This window comes from Plutella xylostella, chromosome 13 (assembly GCF_932276165.1).
Source record: "Plutella xylostella chromosome 13, ilPluXylo3.1, whole genome shotgun sequence".
Classification (NCBI taxonomy): domain Eukaryota; kingdom Metazoa; phylum Arthropoda; class Insecta; order Lepidoptera; family Plutellidae; genus Plutella; species Plutella xylostella.
Genome location: NC_063993.1, coordinates 1,587,520 through 1,603,957, shown reverse-complemented (window position 1 = coordinate 1,603,957; position 16,438 = coordinate 1,587,520). Strand labels below are relative to the sequence as shown.

Here is a 16,438-nt window from a genome sequence, read left to right as displayed (position 1 = left end):
AACTGCAAATTGAAAATTTTCCTTATTAATATAAACTACAACTATGTTTTAAAACGAAAAACAACAAAAACGTAACATCCTTAATGTTTATGTTACGGCAAGAATAAATTTGGTAATTTTAACACTTAATAACTTGTTTCATTTACTTTCTGTGTTGCTTTTATTCGTATATACTACAATACTATTATTAAACATCTTAAAAATAAATTAAATTTATTAAAAAAACAAAAATGGAATATTGTAAGTTCAGTGGGATTTGAACCACCATACCGATTCATGTAAGTCTTGTATCATACCAACTGAGCCATTCAATCTATTACAATGCCTTGCAAAATTTTGCTTCATATCATAAAAACAATGAATCATTGTCACTGGCACAACTACATGCTTACAATATCCGTGTGTGGGTTGCCCAGAACTAAATAATAACGTCAACGTCGCCGACACACACATACACTACCTGCGTTAGTGTGCCCTGCCAACCATTTAACGTTGCCGTGTGTACCAAGCAGGCAAGATACAGCCCGTGAGTTTCTGCGGGAGCCGAAAAAACAATCTGCTATCCTTGCCCTGCGCACTCTGTTTTTCAACCTACGCCTAGCCTTAACCTCGGAAATGATAAAAATCTGTTCAACAATACACAAGGGCCGTGGTTGTCGCGCTGTGACGGCGGCGGCGGCGGCGTGGAGGGCTCTTGTGGGACGCCCCCGGGGCTGCGGTCCCACAATCAATCTCCCACCAAACGGAGTAATAATTAACTGTCGAGAGAATCAACGTTAAAAACAAACAAGCGCAAACAATGTTGTGGGAAAAAGCAGTCAGCGTATTTTTTTCATTTAATTGGTATATTTTTTATTAATTATAAATGAACTGCTGCTTCATTCAATGTTTCGGTTGATTAGGTAGGTATTACTTAACTATGGAACAGCCGCTTTTAGATTCCGTTCCATAGCGAATGTCCGGTACACTGACCTGCCGACGGGGATGTCACTAAGAAAATTTCACCCTGTGGGGTAATAAGGGTGAGTTTCCTCTGTATCTCCTCATTACCTCGCGGGGTCTAGTTGCTCGTAAGTAAGGGTTACAGCCTCGGTTACTGTCTCAACTGCTTACTTCATTGTGGAAACTTTTCATATTAATTCTTTATAACGATTACAAGTAGGTAAGTACTTATGTAAAGAGAATCTTTCACTATGTTTTCTAATGTTTATAATTATAATTTCCATATGAATTACTAGCTGTGCCCGCGAGATTCGCTTCTCCTTTAAAAATTTCCCTGTGGGAATTTCGGGTTAAAAAGTTGCTTTATGTACAGGGTGTAAATGACATGCTCAAGTTTATTTCCCAGGGTGTTTCTTGGGGAAAGTTGTTCAGTTTGACAAGTAGATCACGTGGTTTCAGTTTTCGGGAGCATGACATTTAAATGTGGTATTCATCTAGATGTCTGTTCCCTGTATCTGTTCATCTAGATTCTAGAGTCACAGCTTCCGGTAAACCAAGGTTCATGAAAATCGGATGAGCATTTTTTACATGAAGGAGTACATCCACACAAAAATACGTAGCTCTTCTCTTTATAAAAGAGAGTATTTTTGTGTGAATACAAATTTTTATACAAATGTAGGTAGTTTTCTAATCCAGTGGGTCCCATTGAGCAAGGAAGTCATTCAGTCGCCTGCCAGCTCCCAGCGCTGATTGGACCTCGAGTTATCTAGTTATCAGCTATCTTATTGGTCGGAGTGAAGCTTACAAACCAACTGAACATGCCTCAATGGCCTTTAATTGCCTGTGATCAATGGTGTGTTGGATAGACTAGTGTAGGAAGATGAATCGTTTGGTAATAGTTGGGGAGAGTAGGAAATATTCACGTATAATTATACAGCTAGATAGTTTAATATAGTTAATTTTGTCATTAATCTTCAAGTCCAAGTAGGAAAAGTTATTTATAAATTAAATAAAACGTATAAAATCTTAAGCTTAAAATTTACAAAGAGGTAAAAATCTATAATTTATCAGAATCTATATTTTACTATGATGGCAATCCTCACAATATCCGTGACAACTTATTTACAAATAAATCCATTTCACTACATGTATCTTGTATGTAATAAATAAGCATTAAACACCTACTTTTTCAGATGATACTAAACATGCCAATAGAAGGACACGAAAACGCTTTTGCTATCAAGTGTTTATCCACTGCCGCCGGCAGCATTACTGAGAACCTTATTCACGTGTGTCACCGTCATCGTCACCGTTATATTATTATGATAACTGTCTCACGAGTTTCAAAATTATATAAGTATTAATAGCCCACGTATGTCTAGTAACGGACGACCTCGTCAAATATTTGCCGGATTGGGAGGTAGCCGCATTGGATCGGGATGAGTGGAAAATTAAAGGGGTGGTCTTTGCCCAGCAGTAGGAAAATACATAGACTATTTTTTTTAAATATCTAGTAAATAATATTAAGATTTCGTGTTTATTCGGTGAAGATAGGTTTTCCTACATAATGATGTACCTAAAAAAATACAGTAAACTTCAATAGGTATGTAACTAAATCGATTTTGGCTAACCAAACAAACCGCCGTATTGATAGGACGTCATTTGTTTTGCAAGAGGTTAGCAATGAGTGAAAATTATATGTTTCACGGGCATCATGCGTTGAAAATCGTATATTCCTTATCAACTTATCTAAAGTTACTATAAAACTAAAAGTAAGTAAAGTAAATCTACTTAGTTGTTACACCTAATTAATGTACTTATTCAATTCAGTCTCCTCCCATCGACGGCTGCAGAGGACAACCGACGCAGTCCCTGTTTCGGGTGCTGTTCAAAACGGCCGGTTCTGTGGAATACTAACGCAAATAGCTGTAAATCCTCCGTGAGAGATCTTTCATAAGAACACCCTGTATGTATCTCACGTAACTCACGTTTTGTCACTAAGCCGGTTTGAATCCTAACTAATATTATAAATGCGAAAGTAACTGTGTCTGTCTGTCTGTCTGTCTGTCTGTTACTCTTTCACGCCAAAACTACTGAACGGATTTGAATGAAATTTGGTATACATACGGTCTAGACCCTGGGAAAGAACATAGGCTACTTTTTATCCCGGAATTCCCACGGGAAAACTTTTTAAGGCGAAGCGAAGCGCGCGGGAACAGCTATGTAAAATAAAGTTTTAACGAAATGGAGCCAAAATGCCTGACTTATGCCTCAGCGTCAACGTACATTGCCGAGATTTTAGTAGATAGGTATTTGCTGGGTTAGATTTCATTACAAAGCTAATAAATAGTAAATAAATGTGTATAAAAGTTACCTTCGTAATTTAATCTAATAATCTACTGTACTAACTGACAGACTTTTGTCAAGCGACTATACGTAACATTGTATAGCCGTTAATTGTCCCAAATAAATAAAAATAAAATTAACATCATCTCATAACCACGGTTAAAAGAATGGCCCTAATTGTGATCTTCTATTTTTCTCCTAGGTACTTAGGTAGTGCTTACTTATTATATTTTTCTTCTAAATCTGGCGTATTAGACAAAATTGCAAGGAATAAAGCGGAATGTGTCTTTTATACAACAAGCGACGTTAGCTTAGCACAGTAAACTATACGATAACCACGTAGGTTATAGTTCAAAACTAACCCTTATGCTTCGCGAATTAAGATTAAGTAAGCCCTCCTAACCTTCCAAAATTGTACTACGGCTTTTCACATACTTTTATGCACGGTGTTGCAAAAAAGGTAAACTAAAACTTTGTTGGTCACGTGATTTTTTACTATGGAGAACGATTTTTATTTCTCGTTTATTTCCAAAACTTGTTCAGAATGACCCCCTGAGTCACCCCCTTTCGGCTTAGTATACTCTTTTTGCAACATCCTGTATAAAGTTGAGAGCGTCAAATTATGCTTCACACAAGCAGTGGGGCTCTTTCCTAATGTGCAAATTACATCTTTGAGAACACTTTAGCGCCACAACGTCTTTATGGCGTAATTCAAGAGTAATTTAAACCGTCTAACGTGCGAGAGAGGTTTTTTTTGTTTCACAGGTGACTTGGCATACACAATTACACACACCTCATTTTAACTGTCGCATAGAATTGGTCTCACAATTAAACTATAGTTTTTTTTTTTTACTGTGAGCCCAACTGTTAACGAATTTTGTAGCAATAGAGGTGAATAAAAGTATCGCTAGTATCGGCGGTGCAACTGTTCAGAAAAGCAGGAATGAGGTCGCCTGCGACCGCTGCTCTATCTGATTGAGTACGTTTTCATGTTCACCTAACTTGGTATATTAGTAAGTACTTACTTTAGAGTGAAAGTACGGAATTGATTATTTTATTGAATACTTATCTCAATAATTGAAAATAATAAAAATACATTGTTGTCTATTGATGATGAGTGGTAGCTCAGTCGGGTAAGCACCCTTTTCTCACGCTAGACATGCGGGTTTTAATCCCGGCGCATAAATGAATATTCTATCTATGTATCAAATTCCAGTACTCTATATTATAAGTTCTTCAACATATAATCGTGGTTATTGTTTATATCGAACCGAAATTCCACCCAAAAATCCAACCTATTCCCCATTTTTTCCCAGGATCACTCTCGTCGATGCCAAAGGTTCAATCTACCTCACAACCAAGAACGGGACCTTTCCACTAACTCTATCTCCCAGCACACACACCGACGCCGCTTCGGACTCTCCAAACGTTAGCAGAACGGTCCCAGATGACGCTGACTACTGGGACCGCAGGGAGAGCCTGTGGCTGGCGCATCTCAACGACACCTCTGATGAGGAGCTTAAGGGAGTCTCCAAGAGGTCCATCAACGACGCCGTGTCCAAGAATATCACGCTGGTGTTAGAGAATCTGCTGAAGAACTATGAGAATTCGCAGCTGCCGACGCATGGGAAAGGTAAAACTGTGAGAAAAATAACGTGTTTACACAACTTACATATATAACATACGAATGCTCACAGTAAGTAAAAAAAATATATTTATTACTGAGTATTCTTAAACTGTAAAGTAATAAGTATATTTCTAGTTTTTTTAGATCTACGATTACTACTAGATTATAATCGAAAGGAAAAAGCCTTTTAATCTTTGTAGGTTGCCGACGCATGGGTGAGCTCTGGCTTTCTGAACATTTTATATCACACCCGGGGTAGTTATATCACCACCTCAACCCTCAGCCCTTTTACAGTATTGTAATTTCCAGGGTACCCGACGGTGGTGCAGACCAACATCCTGATCCGCAGCATGGGGCCCGTCTCCGAGCTCGACATGGTGAGGGAGTAAACCATTAGTTTATCCACCGACGGAAAACAAGTATACACGTCTAAAAAAATTTACGTATCTGCATGTTGGTCTGTGGATATGTAGCTTTTGAAATTCGATTTATTTATTATATTCTAAAAAGTCTTTTTGAGGAATATAATATCTAATCAATATCTTATGTAAAGATATTAACGAGCGTTTTACAGAAAAACGATTTTCAATGATTTATACTTAGTAACAAACAGTAGACGGATAGGCACATTATATGAAGAAGTCGGATTGAAATGAGATAACAATATTATTCTCAACACCCTATACATTATAATTTATACAAATCTGTCCCATTTCCACATTGAAGGTTCAATCATTAGTCGGGCCGCAGATGTGATCGGCTGGAGCTTATTCGTAGCACATTCGTAGCACGCTCGTAGCTCGTAGCGATTGCTACGACGCCGCCGTAGCACTTATTCGGAACGACTAGGACATTGCATGACATCGATGTTGAATATGATTTGAATTGAATGAGTTAAAATAAGAAATCACCCAGAAGGTATAAATTTTCTCGTAAAAACTGATAAAATGTCTAGGCCATATTTTTTGTCCAGAACATCCCAAATATCCTTAAAAAATTGTTCCAAATCTATTCATATTTACCCAGATTAGAATAAAAACAGCTTGTTCCAAACAAAACGACCCTCGCTTACACAACCTATGAATAAAGCCTCTATAACCGGTCGTTACGTGCCACCAACCTTTAAATCAAACCTGAAAGCCTACTATGATTTCACGATTAAGACGTTCCCTACATTGCCATGCGATATCCACCCTTGCTGCATACGCAAGACGGGTCAACATTGCTTGGATAGTTGTGCTAGTTGGATTAAACTGGGTGCCCAGATTCTTGAGGGTGCTCTGAACAATTGCACCTTCGAAGCCTCATTTAATATTCAAGCAATTAGAGGCGCGATCTCAGATCGCCATGTTCTTGTACAGTCAACACCAACTAGAATAAGTTAGAATAATAGTGATACACATTTGAAGATGAGCGTCTTGTTTGAGTAATAGGTACTGTTGGCTGTCTTATGAATTTATGTAGGTACTTACAGTTGTTTTATTATAGCTCATTTCTTAATACTTAATAATGTTTAAAGGGCTTGTGTAACATTTCAGTATAAATAACAATCATTCGGTCTAAATTCAGATTAGAGTTATGAACGGTTCGAATTATAATTAAATTAGAATCATAAATTACAAGTTTACAGTTAAGTATATTTAGTCTGCTGGTGGTAACAATCTCTGTTGCCGACAGTACCTTCGAGGAACTTTTTTTGTTGTACTGCGGAGGCTCGTTTGAGGCTCTGATTTGATTAGCGAGCGATGTGAGGTGCCGTTAAACCGAAATTAATGTCGTAGAACGAATGTCGTTAACATGCATGATGAAGTATGACTCAGAATGACAAGATTAATATATAAATTGTGTAAGTCTGGAATATAAAAAAGTTATTTGGGTTGCAAAATCTGACCCGCTTTTCGTAATTTAGCAGCCACTAACCAAACCTATTTTAATTAATTGATAAAAAAAATCTGAGGGATAAATACTTTAAAAAAATTTAACCATGGGGTTCTCGAGATTATATTGCCTCAAAATAATAAAATTTAAAATTATATCCTATACTGTAGTCATGGACTACACATCAGTATATGTTTCATCAATGGCTGCTCTGGGTCATGGAGCCATAGAGATTTGGCCATTCCCTTTTATCTAATAAAACAATCTTAAATGAAGTTCGTCAAAAAATATATGGTACAGGTATGTTATACTGTTAGTAGGTACATAAAACAGGAATTACATTTAATTTGCGAAATAAATGTCAGTCAAAAGTGGAAAACAGGAGGAGGCATTCGTAATCATTTCAAGGCCCACTAATTGACAGTGACTGTCAAACTGACGTTTAATCTTGACAGACGCTGTTGTGGCCCGGATTGTGATGAATTTATGTATTTTAAATTTCAACCCGCGAAATAATTACATTCCAAATAAGGTTCCTTTTCCCGCGGAAAATATTACCCGTGAGCTTCGCCTTAAGTGAAATATTTTTGTACAATTTCATTACTATGATCTACAAACCAAAAATTTAATTGAGTAGGTTTTTAATTAATTCAGTACCGATTGGCAGACCTTTCACCACCGGAACCCAAAAAACCGAAGAATTCTGCATAACTAGCACGGGGCACAAGTCGCGCACGACACGACGCAAAACTTTTACCTCGTCTTATCATGGTTTATTTCTGCTATAGGTTAGTCACTAAAACCCAATAATATTTTAATACGCTCCTATTTTAAACAAGTTCTGTAAGAACATTTGTAACTTTATTCATTGGTACAATGGTTGTCATTAGGTTTTTGTTCGTAACACACTATCTTGCTCATATATTGTTAATCTATGTCGAAACCCAAAAAAACTTTAAACTCTTCATATTCTCTCCCAGGATTACTCCATGGACTGCTACTTCCGTCAGTACTGGCGCGACGCGCGGCTCTCCTTCCTCGGCCCCATCCGCTCGCTCTCGCTCTCCATCAAGATGCTGGAGAGGATCTGGAGACCGGACACGTACTTCTACAACGGCAAGCACTCGTATGTCCACACCATCACCGTGCCCAACAAGCTGCTGCGGATCAGCCAGCACGGGGATATCTTGTACTCTATGAGGTGAGTTTGAAAGTCTAATTTGAAAGTGTTTGTTTCGTTTATGGAAAGCATTTTATGTTGCATAGATATTTATAATAGTCTCAAGGTTCCGGTACAACGTAGTCTGGAAATTATACTTGTTTTTTAGTGATGATGTAGATAGATGGATAGAAAACACTTTATTTGTACACCAAAAAAGAATAGTAAAATTAACAAGTTGTAACTTAATTAGGGTACAAAAGGCGGTCTTATCAGTTAATTTAAGCTTTGTACCTACTTTGTATGCAACCCTACCACGCTGTTGCGTTTGGACATGATCAAATATTCATAAAATACTTAAACGCGGTGCTATATCAAATGTTTCCACAGCTACAAGCTAACTAAGATGAATTACACTGTAGTAGACTGCTGCGGACGCGGTTCTAATTGGCAGTGACAAAATGATAATTCGTTGTCGCCATTTTTCTTTTTTTAAACATACTCTAGTATTTTTTTATTTACTTTCGTTTCTCAATAGTTGAAGATATTGAAAAAAATATAAAATCATTATATAGTACGAGTAAGTAAGCGTATAAAGTGCTAAATTGGTGGCGGACGACATGAACAGAAGACATCGGTGTCGCATCGTCAGTATATCCCCTAGATATTGGATTCATTCGATAACCAGTGACATGTAGCTCGAAGATACATTCATACAATACATACTTACAATAGAAACTCTTGCGACTCGTCGCCCACTACAACCTTATAACTTCCACCACCAAGTGCCACCTTAAGAATTAGTTATATTTAAAAGAGGGTAGGGATGCAGTATGGAGAATATCGTTATGCTCTCAATTAATTACACGCAACTTCGTAAAAGGGAAGTTTAATTAATATCTTCAGTATCATAAAGTATGTGAGTACCTGCCTATCTGTTCCAAATTAATTGACTCTCAAGTAAATTGCGTAATACTAATGAAATTTATTGCGTAAGTGTTCCAGACACTCTTTGATAATGATTATAATCGATGTAACTTGTCTTTTTCGAAGTTGACTCGAGTCAAATATTACGGCTAACAAGTTCTAGAGTGGAGATCATCGAACAGGGTCTAGGTAGCGTGGGACGCCCTCCACTCTGATAACGGGTCATCTATCCATAGTTTCAATATCACAAGATTTTAAATTTTGCCGTGACCTAGAAAAAAAACATGAGAAATAATTTTCATAGCGCAACTACCGCAGATCCATATTTCATATCATATTGACTTCTTCACCCTCTCAGCAAGTCGGCATATCTGAATCCATTTGCGACCTCACTCACGTCTGCCATCAGAGACATAATCTCTAGATCTAGTGGAGAGATACAGGGTGGTCTAGCGCGTGAGTACAGCTTAGTTTTAGGCGGGCAGTCCCCATTTACTTGTCCTATTGAAACCAATCTGCGGAGCGAGTAACCCGCTTACCACCATCCTGTGAAGCGCAAATAGAATACTCAATTGAATACTCACTTCAATCGAGCCACTGTGTATGGATTCATTCACGTTTTGGAGAAATGCAGTCTATTGTAAATTTACAGTGAAATAAAACAATAAAGTAAGTTTACGAGAGGCGGTCTTATCGTTTATAGCGATCTCTTTCAGTTCAGTCGATCCTTAAGTTTCGTTTACATTTCCAATTAGGATCAAACTGCTTTTAGTATGCTTTCCATACATGGAAAAGGCATATTTTACTTTTATACTATTTCTAGGCTAGGAATAGTAGGAATACGTAGTATAAAAGTAAATTGTGCCTTTTCTAGAAATTCTAGCACATAAAAAAGCGATCCATTCGCTTTTAAAAATATTTAACTCAATAAAAACCGAAAAGGGGTCTCAACTTGGCAATGAGATTACGTGCTCATCCATCAAAAACGTGAAGTTAGCAAGTTATACTGGCTGAAACTTTATTCTTCTGAACTGAAAGTTTATTTCAGGTTGACCATCAAGGCGAAGTGTCCGATGGAACTGCGCAACTTCCCGATGGACCGACAGTCCTGCCCGCTCATTCTGGGCAGCTGTGAGTTTTACACTAAGTTCTTAACTATCTCAATAACAGGTTTATTTATTTTTAATGAGGTATTTTATTGTTGTTATTGTCATTTTGCTTATTATCACTAACAATGCAGCGGCAACGCCTCTATGCTGTTGTGATCTTGTGATCATGATCATGATGAAAAAAAATGACAGAAGATGCATGTTGACTGATGTGAATTAAGGCAATCATCTCCGTTTGATTAAATTCTGTGGTTGGATGAAGAAGGCAGAAGAAGAGACTTATGTCTAGCACTGGACGATTACAGTTGGATGACCAATAAAATCGCAGATCAAGTGTACCGCCTTCATTCTCAATAGCTGATGATGATAATGTTGATTTACTGAACCATGGCTCTTGTTCCAGACGCGTACTCCAACCAGCAGCTGGTGTACCAGTGGCAGAACGCGGAGAGCGTGAACTTCGTGCCCGGCATGACGCTCAGCCAGTTCGACCTCATCAGCTACCCGTACCGGAACTTCACCTTCACCAGGCGGGAAGGTGAGAGGATCTTGACATGCTGATGATTTAAATTCCGCCCTAGACAAAAACAAAAGCGAACGTTTTTTGGCGACACTGTTTTGCTTTCGTCAAGGGCGGAAAACTTTATTGAATTTCATTGCTAAAATTTAGTAGGCTCCTCGATGAATGTATAATGAATTTTGCATATAATTTGACCTTGATATTGAGGTGATGAAGAGATAATTCATTCTACGATCATATTCAATTTACTTTTTTTATTTATTTATAATTTCATGCACTATTTGGTAGTTGAATGGCTCGACATTCTTCACTCTACAATTTTATTATACAAATAAAGTAAAAAATTGAATTTTTAAAACGTATTCTTTCCTTTCCTACGTAGGTATATACATTTACCGCACCCATTAGACGACGCTTATCCATGCCTAACGTAGTAAAAAATGCATACTTTATGATCTGGCTAAAACGACGACGTTGCAGTTTCCACCACATTTCCTAGAAAATAATGCCTTTTCTAAGTATTATTATGTGTAACCCATCCACATAGAGGTATAATCTTCTTCATTGCAATCACGACATAATTATGTGTAGGTGCATCATAAATACTACGAACACATAATTATGTTGTGATGAAGAACATTATAACGGAAGCAAAATCAAAGTGAAATACTTATACAATTTTCTGAAAAATGTATTTTTTTTTACAAATTTCGGGATTCGGGATATAGTATACCTAACCCCCGAAAAAAGGAGGTATTATAGATTAGTTATAAGGGTGACGAGCTCAAAGTAAGAGTGTAGTGAAAAGTAGGTACCTATCCGCTAACACCAAATGATGATTGATTCATAAGTTAGCTAAGTACCGAATCAAAGACCAACAAGAGGATTCTAAGAGACTCTCGCAGATGAAACAAGATACTCGAGAGCTTCGCAGAAATACCTTATTATTTCGTTTTTTTGGGGAAATACCATAAAGCAGGAAATACCTTATTATCGTTATTTTTGTGCATGCTCTATGATATCTACAGATTGCTAAATCACGTATATCACTGAACACTACACAACAGATTTGGAACATTTCAGTTCACAGTTCGAGCTGGCAAATTATGTAAATTGCATTGAAAAGCGTGCAAAATCCTATACCGCACACATGAAAAGAGATAGCGAGAAGAAGTCCTGTAGTGTATTCCTCGAATGTGTGTCCCTTTAGCAATATCTAAGACACCTTACCTCCGGGCTAGAGCTACAAAGGTAGAATGTTGCAAGCGCGTGTTCACTAGTTTGCATAACTTTAATATGTGTCACTACATCGCTAGGTGGTGAAATAGTTTAAAATCTTCCAGCTTCTTGCTACGAGTATGTGGACTTAAAAATAAAGATTGGTCATAAATCGACTCCATGCAAATGAAAAATGTAGCAGTTAAATATTGTATGTATGTATAATATTGTATGTGTATAATAAAATATGATCTCGAATTTTGGGCCATTTTTGTCACTCCATCTTCAGTTCCTGCCCGGGGCTATTTGTCTGATCCCTCAGTAATTAAGACGAGGGTCAATCATTTCGGTAGGAACTTTATTTGTATCAAACAAGGAACCGTCATTATGGACCATTATCATCGTGGCGACCTATACAAATAGTCTTTCTTTGCAAAGTCTTTATGGTTTCAGTAGAAAAAGGCATTTTTGGTTGCTAAAAAAATCATTACTAAAAAAGAAGGGTGTTTTAAATAATTCGTGTAAATGAAACCGTAGGTATACTTAGCTACCGTTACCGTAACCGTAGTTACATTATTTAGGTACCTAAGTAAATAGAAAAATACGTTAAGGCATATTTTCAATCCTCTTAAAAATTTACTTTGCCGATAATGTAGAGATAATAGCTTTAGCTCGTGTAAGCTCTTTGTAAAGGTATTGATCGGAAAAATAATATGCACTTTAGCGAGAAAAACATTGAGGGCGGGATATGAAAAAAGGACGAAATAAAATTAGTGATCATTACTGTGCTCGTCCTCATTCACATCAGAGGACCCGCTAAAAGCGCAGAGCGTTTTCTGTAGGTTGAACAAAATGTAAAAAGTAATGTGTTAAAAAGAAAACCTAGCAATCATAACCGGACATACTAGGTACTTGAAGTTTTCTATCATTCGAAGACTTCATGACCCGCAATTTCTTCAACAGCTATTTATGATAATGATTTATAATAATGTATATTAATGATGGGATTTTCCCTTTGGATTAGGACTGCAAATTACAAATGAAATTGACGACATTTAAAACTGTATTGATAAGTACCTAGGTTAACAGTGTTTGTAAATTCCATCCTGAACTCCTAGATATATTTCAACAGCACAATTATTGAACCAGCTGTACCGGACATTTGCAGGTGAATTCTCCGTCCTGCAGGTGTCGTTCAACCTGCAGCGGCACACCGGCTACTTCCTCATCCAGGTCTACGTGCCCTGCATCCTCATCGTCGTGCTCTCCTGGGTCTCCTTCTGGATACATCGAGAGGTACGCACACACATACACACACATACACACACAAGTATACCTACCTAGGTACTATATATAAAGTATACTCAATCGACAAAATGTATCACAAATACTCAATCGACAAATCGACTTTCGTCTCTTGTGAAGCCAGCAATCTATCGTGCTAGTTTCAATCCATAAACTTCCGTTCTAATCAATTAAAGTTTGTTTTTTTATCTCAGATAGATAATTGACAGATTCTGAACTGTTCATCAACAGTTGATTGTCCCGCTAGTACGACGATACGTCACCTAATTGCGGAACACAATCGATTGTTGATGAACCGTTTCGAATCTGTCATTTTAGTATCTGAAATTAAAAAACAACTTTATAATATTTTCCAGGCCACCTCAGACCGCGTGGGGCTCGGCATCACGACGGTACTGACCCTGTCCACCATCAGCCTGGACTCTCGCACGGACCTGCCCAAGGTGCGCTACGCGACCGCCCTGGACTGGTTCCTGCTGGGCAGCTTCTTCTACTGCATAGCCACGCTGCTGGAGTTCGCTGGCGTGCATTATTTCACTAAGGTGGGTGCGGAGATGGTCAATATGAACCAAGTGCACAGGGGTTATTGTTGTGCCACAAAAGGTGCTAGACACCGAATAAAGACTTTTTATCTTTATCTTTAAAAGTGTACATCCTTGGACTTCCAGACCCTGTTAATAACATAATATGTATAATAGTGGATTTTGCATAATCTATTAAATAATAAGTACCTGGTGGTTCCCTTCGTATACAAAAAATTCTGTTTGTTTGCTCAAGTTAAGTATACCCAATTTAAACATCAAGCTATGTGCAGTTAGATGAAAACATTGGGTTGGTGAAACGGCTGAAATTAACGAGAAATTACATAGATATTAGTACCTAGGTAATAGCTGTTATAGTGTCACCCTAAAGCCACAAGATATTTCCTAGAAATTGTAGTCTTCATAAAGCTAGTAGGACCACCTTTGTATAAACTTCGTAAAATCCGAACAAATGCCAGGTAAAATGAAAAGTTAATCCAAGGTAGTTAGGGCTGAATCTCCGTGACTTTGGCGTGAAACTCAATTCAGAAGTAGTCCGCCTGCCGGCCGACATTATCCGCGGGCGAAGTTTCTCAATCACAGGGCAAGGGCGACAGGAAACAAGTTTGCAAACTTTGAGAAATCGTAAAACGATTTTGTAGATGTAAGTCACCTCATCGGATAAAAGAAAGAGTTGAATTACAGTTGGTTATTAAGTTTCCGGTGTTATGATTTTTGATAAATACTGAAAAAGAGGTGATCATTGTCTTATATAGAAATTCGCATCCTGTTCAAATAAGTAAGTATGTGTTGTGTACTTACACGCTATCGACACGGTACTTATAAGCAGCTGATTGGCAATCTTCTAGCTAGCTTCCAGTTACAGGTATGCCAGTAGGTAAATACAATATGACTGCCAGCTACATTCATGAGCTCGAAACTATACACTTGCAAGGAGCTGGTATGCTAGTGTGCAAGCTACGGGTATGTGTATCCCCAGCTTAATGACGAAACCTCATGTTGTCTCCAGGTGGGGTCCGGCGAGATCTTCATCGACGACGCGGAGTGGGCGGAGCTGGTGGAGGAGGCGGGGGGGGACGCGGCCGCCGCGCGCCAGCTGGCCGTGCGCCGGCGCAGCTCGCAGCGCTCCGCCAACTATGTACGTCTGGGCAATCCATTCTGAATATTCTGATAAACATATAGGTATTTACATATATGTCCTCGCGATATCAGTTAGATCACTAGATATCATAGATGCTGGTAGGTATACTTACAAATAAATTACATAAGTAAGTGCTATCTACTTATAAATAGTATTAATGTACTTAGGCGATCGTAGCAGCGGTTCGATCCCACGGACTTCTGAACTGCATATTTCCGAATTGAGCTAGCAGGAATTCGCATCTAGACCTGTCTTATAATATTACTAGCTGAACCCGCGCGCTTCACTTCGCCTTAAAAAGTTTTCCCGTGGGAATTCCGGGATTAAAAGTAGCCTATGTTCTTTCCCAGGGTCTAGACCGTATGTATACAAAATTTCATTCAAATCCGTTCAGTAGTTTTGGCGTGAAAGAGTAACAGACTACAGACAGACACAGTTACTTTCGCATTTATAATATTAGTTAGGATTAGGATTTAAGTACCTATATGACGGTAAGACCTACTGTCTACCCTGAATCCTCGCCTCACTAACCCTCTCTATCCCCCCGCAGAGCTTCTCCCTCCCCCCGCAAGCGCCGGCCTCACCCCCTCTCGGTGCAGTCCGACTCACCATGGAGCGGACCACACAGACGGAGCGCCGAGTGCCACGGTGGAGACAGCTGCTGTACTGTCTGGCTGGGGATGACCGGTACAGGCGGCAGCGGCAGATTGAGGCTGGTGAGATTTTGGAAAGTTTTGTAACGCTGTAGAGCTCAATTTAAGTTGTAGACAATGGATTGTCAGCGCTACTATGTAGAAACAGCTAGCTATAAAGCGAAGCGTCCACTGCGAGCTAAACTAAGTTAGTTCGTATAGTTTTGACAGTTTTTCATACATAGTACCTACATAGTTTGCGGTGGACGCACATGTATGTATAACGTCTGTCTCAACTGTGCGAACTAACTTAGTTTAGCTCGCAGTGGACGCTCGGCTTATTACTTTCTAACATACCCTAAACAATGGTATAATAATAGACTATGCCCTAAACACAGTGTGCGAATACTCTCTTGCTTTTTAAGGGCGCCTTCAAATTAGTCGCTAAGTGTCGCGCGGCTGCAGCGCTGCAGCCGCGCTGCTGTCAAAATCCATATAAATTCTGTAATTTAAAAGATGCGCGACTGCAGCGCCGCAGCAGCGCTGCAGTCGCGCGTTAATAATTTATATGGAATTTAGACAGCAGCGCGGCTGCAGCGCTGCAGCCGCGCGACACTTAGCGACTAATTTGAAGGCACTAATGTTCCAACTTTGATAAAGACACTCTATGTTATTTGCAGGAAGCCGCAGTCACATCAACAGTGTGTCGGGCATCGACCGGGCGGCCCGGGTTCTGTTCCCGGCCTCGTTCGCTCTACTCAACCTCTTCTACTGGCTCATCTACGCGTTCGGAGGCGACGACTTCGCGTGGAGTGACAACCCTATCAACTCTCTGTCTCACTAGAAGAGCAGTGTTGACAACCCTATCACTTACACTAGTCTCATTAAAAGAGACCAGTTAATTATCAAATGTTTCAGGTTCCCAGGCTTCCGCCAAAAAATAGAATAATTTATGTTTAGTAGGTTCTATCAGTGGTATTCTGTACCTTAGTATTAGTGCAAGCATGTTAGGTACCTACTTAGTTAGAGACGGACTTTGTACCTTAGACCTACATAAATACCTATGTAAATCCAAGTAAAAGTCATCGTTAG

General features: G+C 38.8%; 1 protein-coding gene across 1 annotated transcript; it reads left to right on the top strand.

The window, feature by feature from the left end:
- Window positions 1-4,401: 4,401 nt before the first annotated feature.
- On the top strand, window positions 4,402-16,269 carry LOC105390854 (gamma-aminobutyric acid receptor alpha-like). Its single transcript, XM_048625008.1, has 11 exons — window positions 4,402-4,421; window positions 4,605-4,921; window positions 5,225-5,292; window positions 7,774-7,994; window positions 9,928-10,010; window positions 10,392-10,526; window positions 12,895-13,022; window positions 13,388-13,573; window positions 14,583-14,711; window positions 15,265-15,430; window positions 16,027-16,269. The coding sequence occupies exons 1-11, from the start codon at window positions 4,402-4,404 to the stop codon at window positions 16,188-16,190; spliced, it is 1,617 nt and encodes a 538-aa protein (XP_048480965.1). The 3' UTR covers window positions 16,191-16,269.
- The last annotated feature ends 169 nt before the right edge of the window (window positions 16,270-16,438 follow it).

Excerpts from the sequence above, each read along its gene's own strand:
- LOC105390854 (XM_048625008.1), top strand. The coding sequence starts at position 4,402 with ATGAGTGGTAGCTCAGTCGG. Across the intron at positions 4,422-4,604 it reads ATGAGTGGTAGCTCAGTCGG|GATCACTCTCGTCGATGCCA; the intron begins GTAAGCACCCTT and ends ATTTTTTCCCAG. Across the intron at positions 13,023-13,387 it reads CCTTCTGGATACATCGAGAG|GCCACCTCAGACCGCGTGGG; the intron begins GTACGCACACAC and ends AATATTTTCCAG.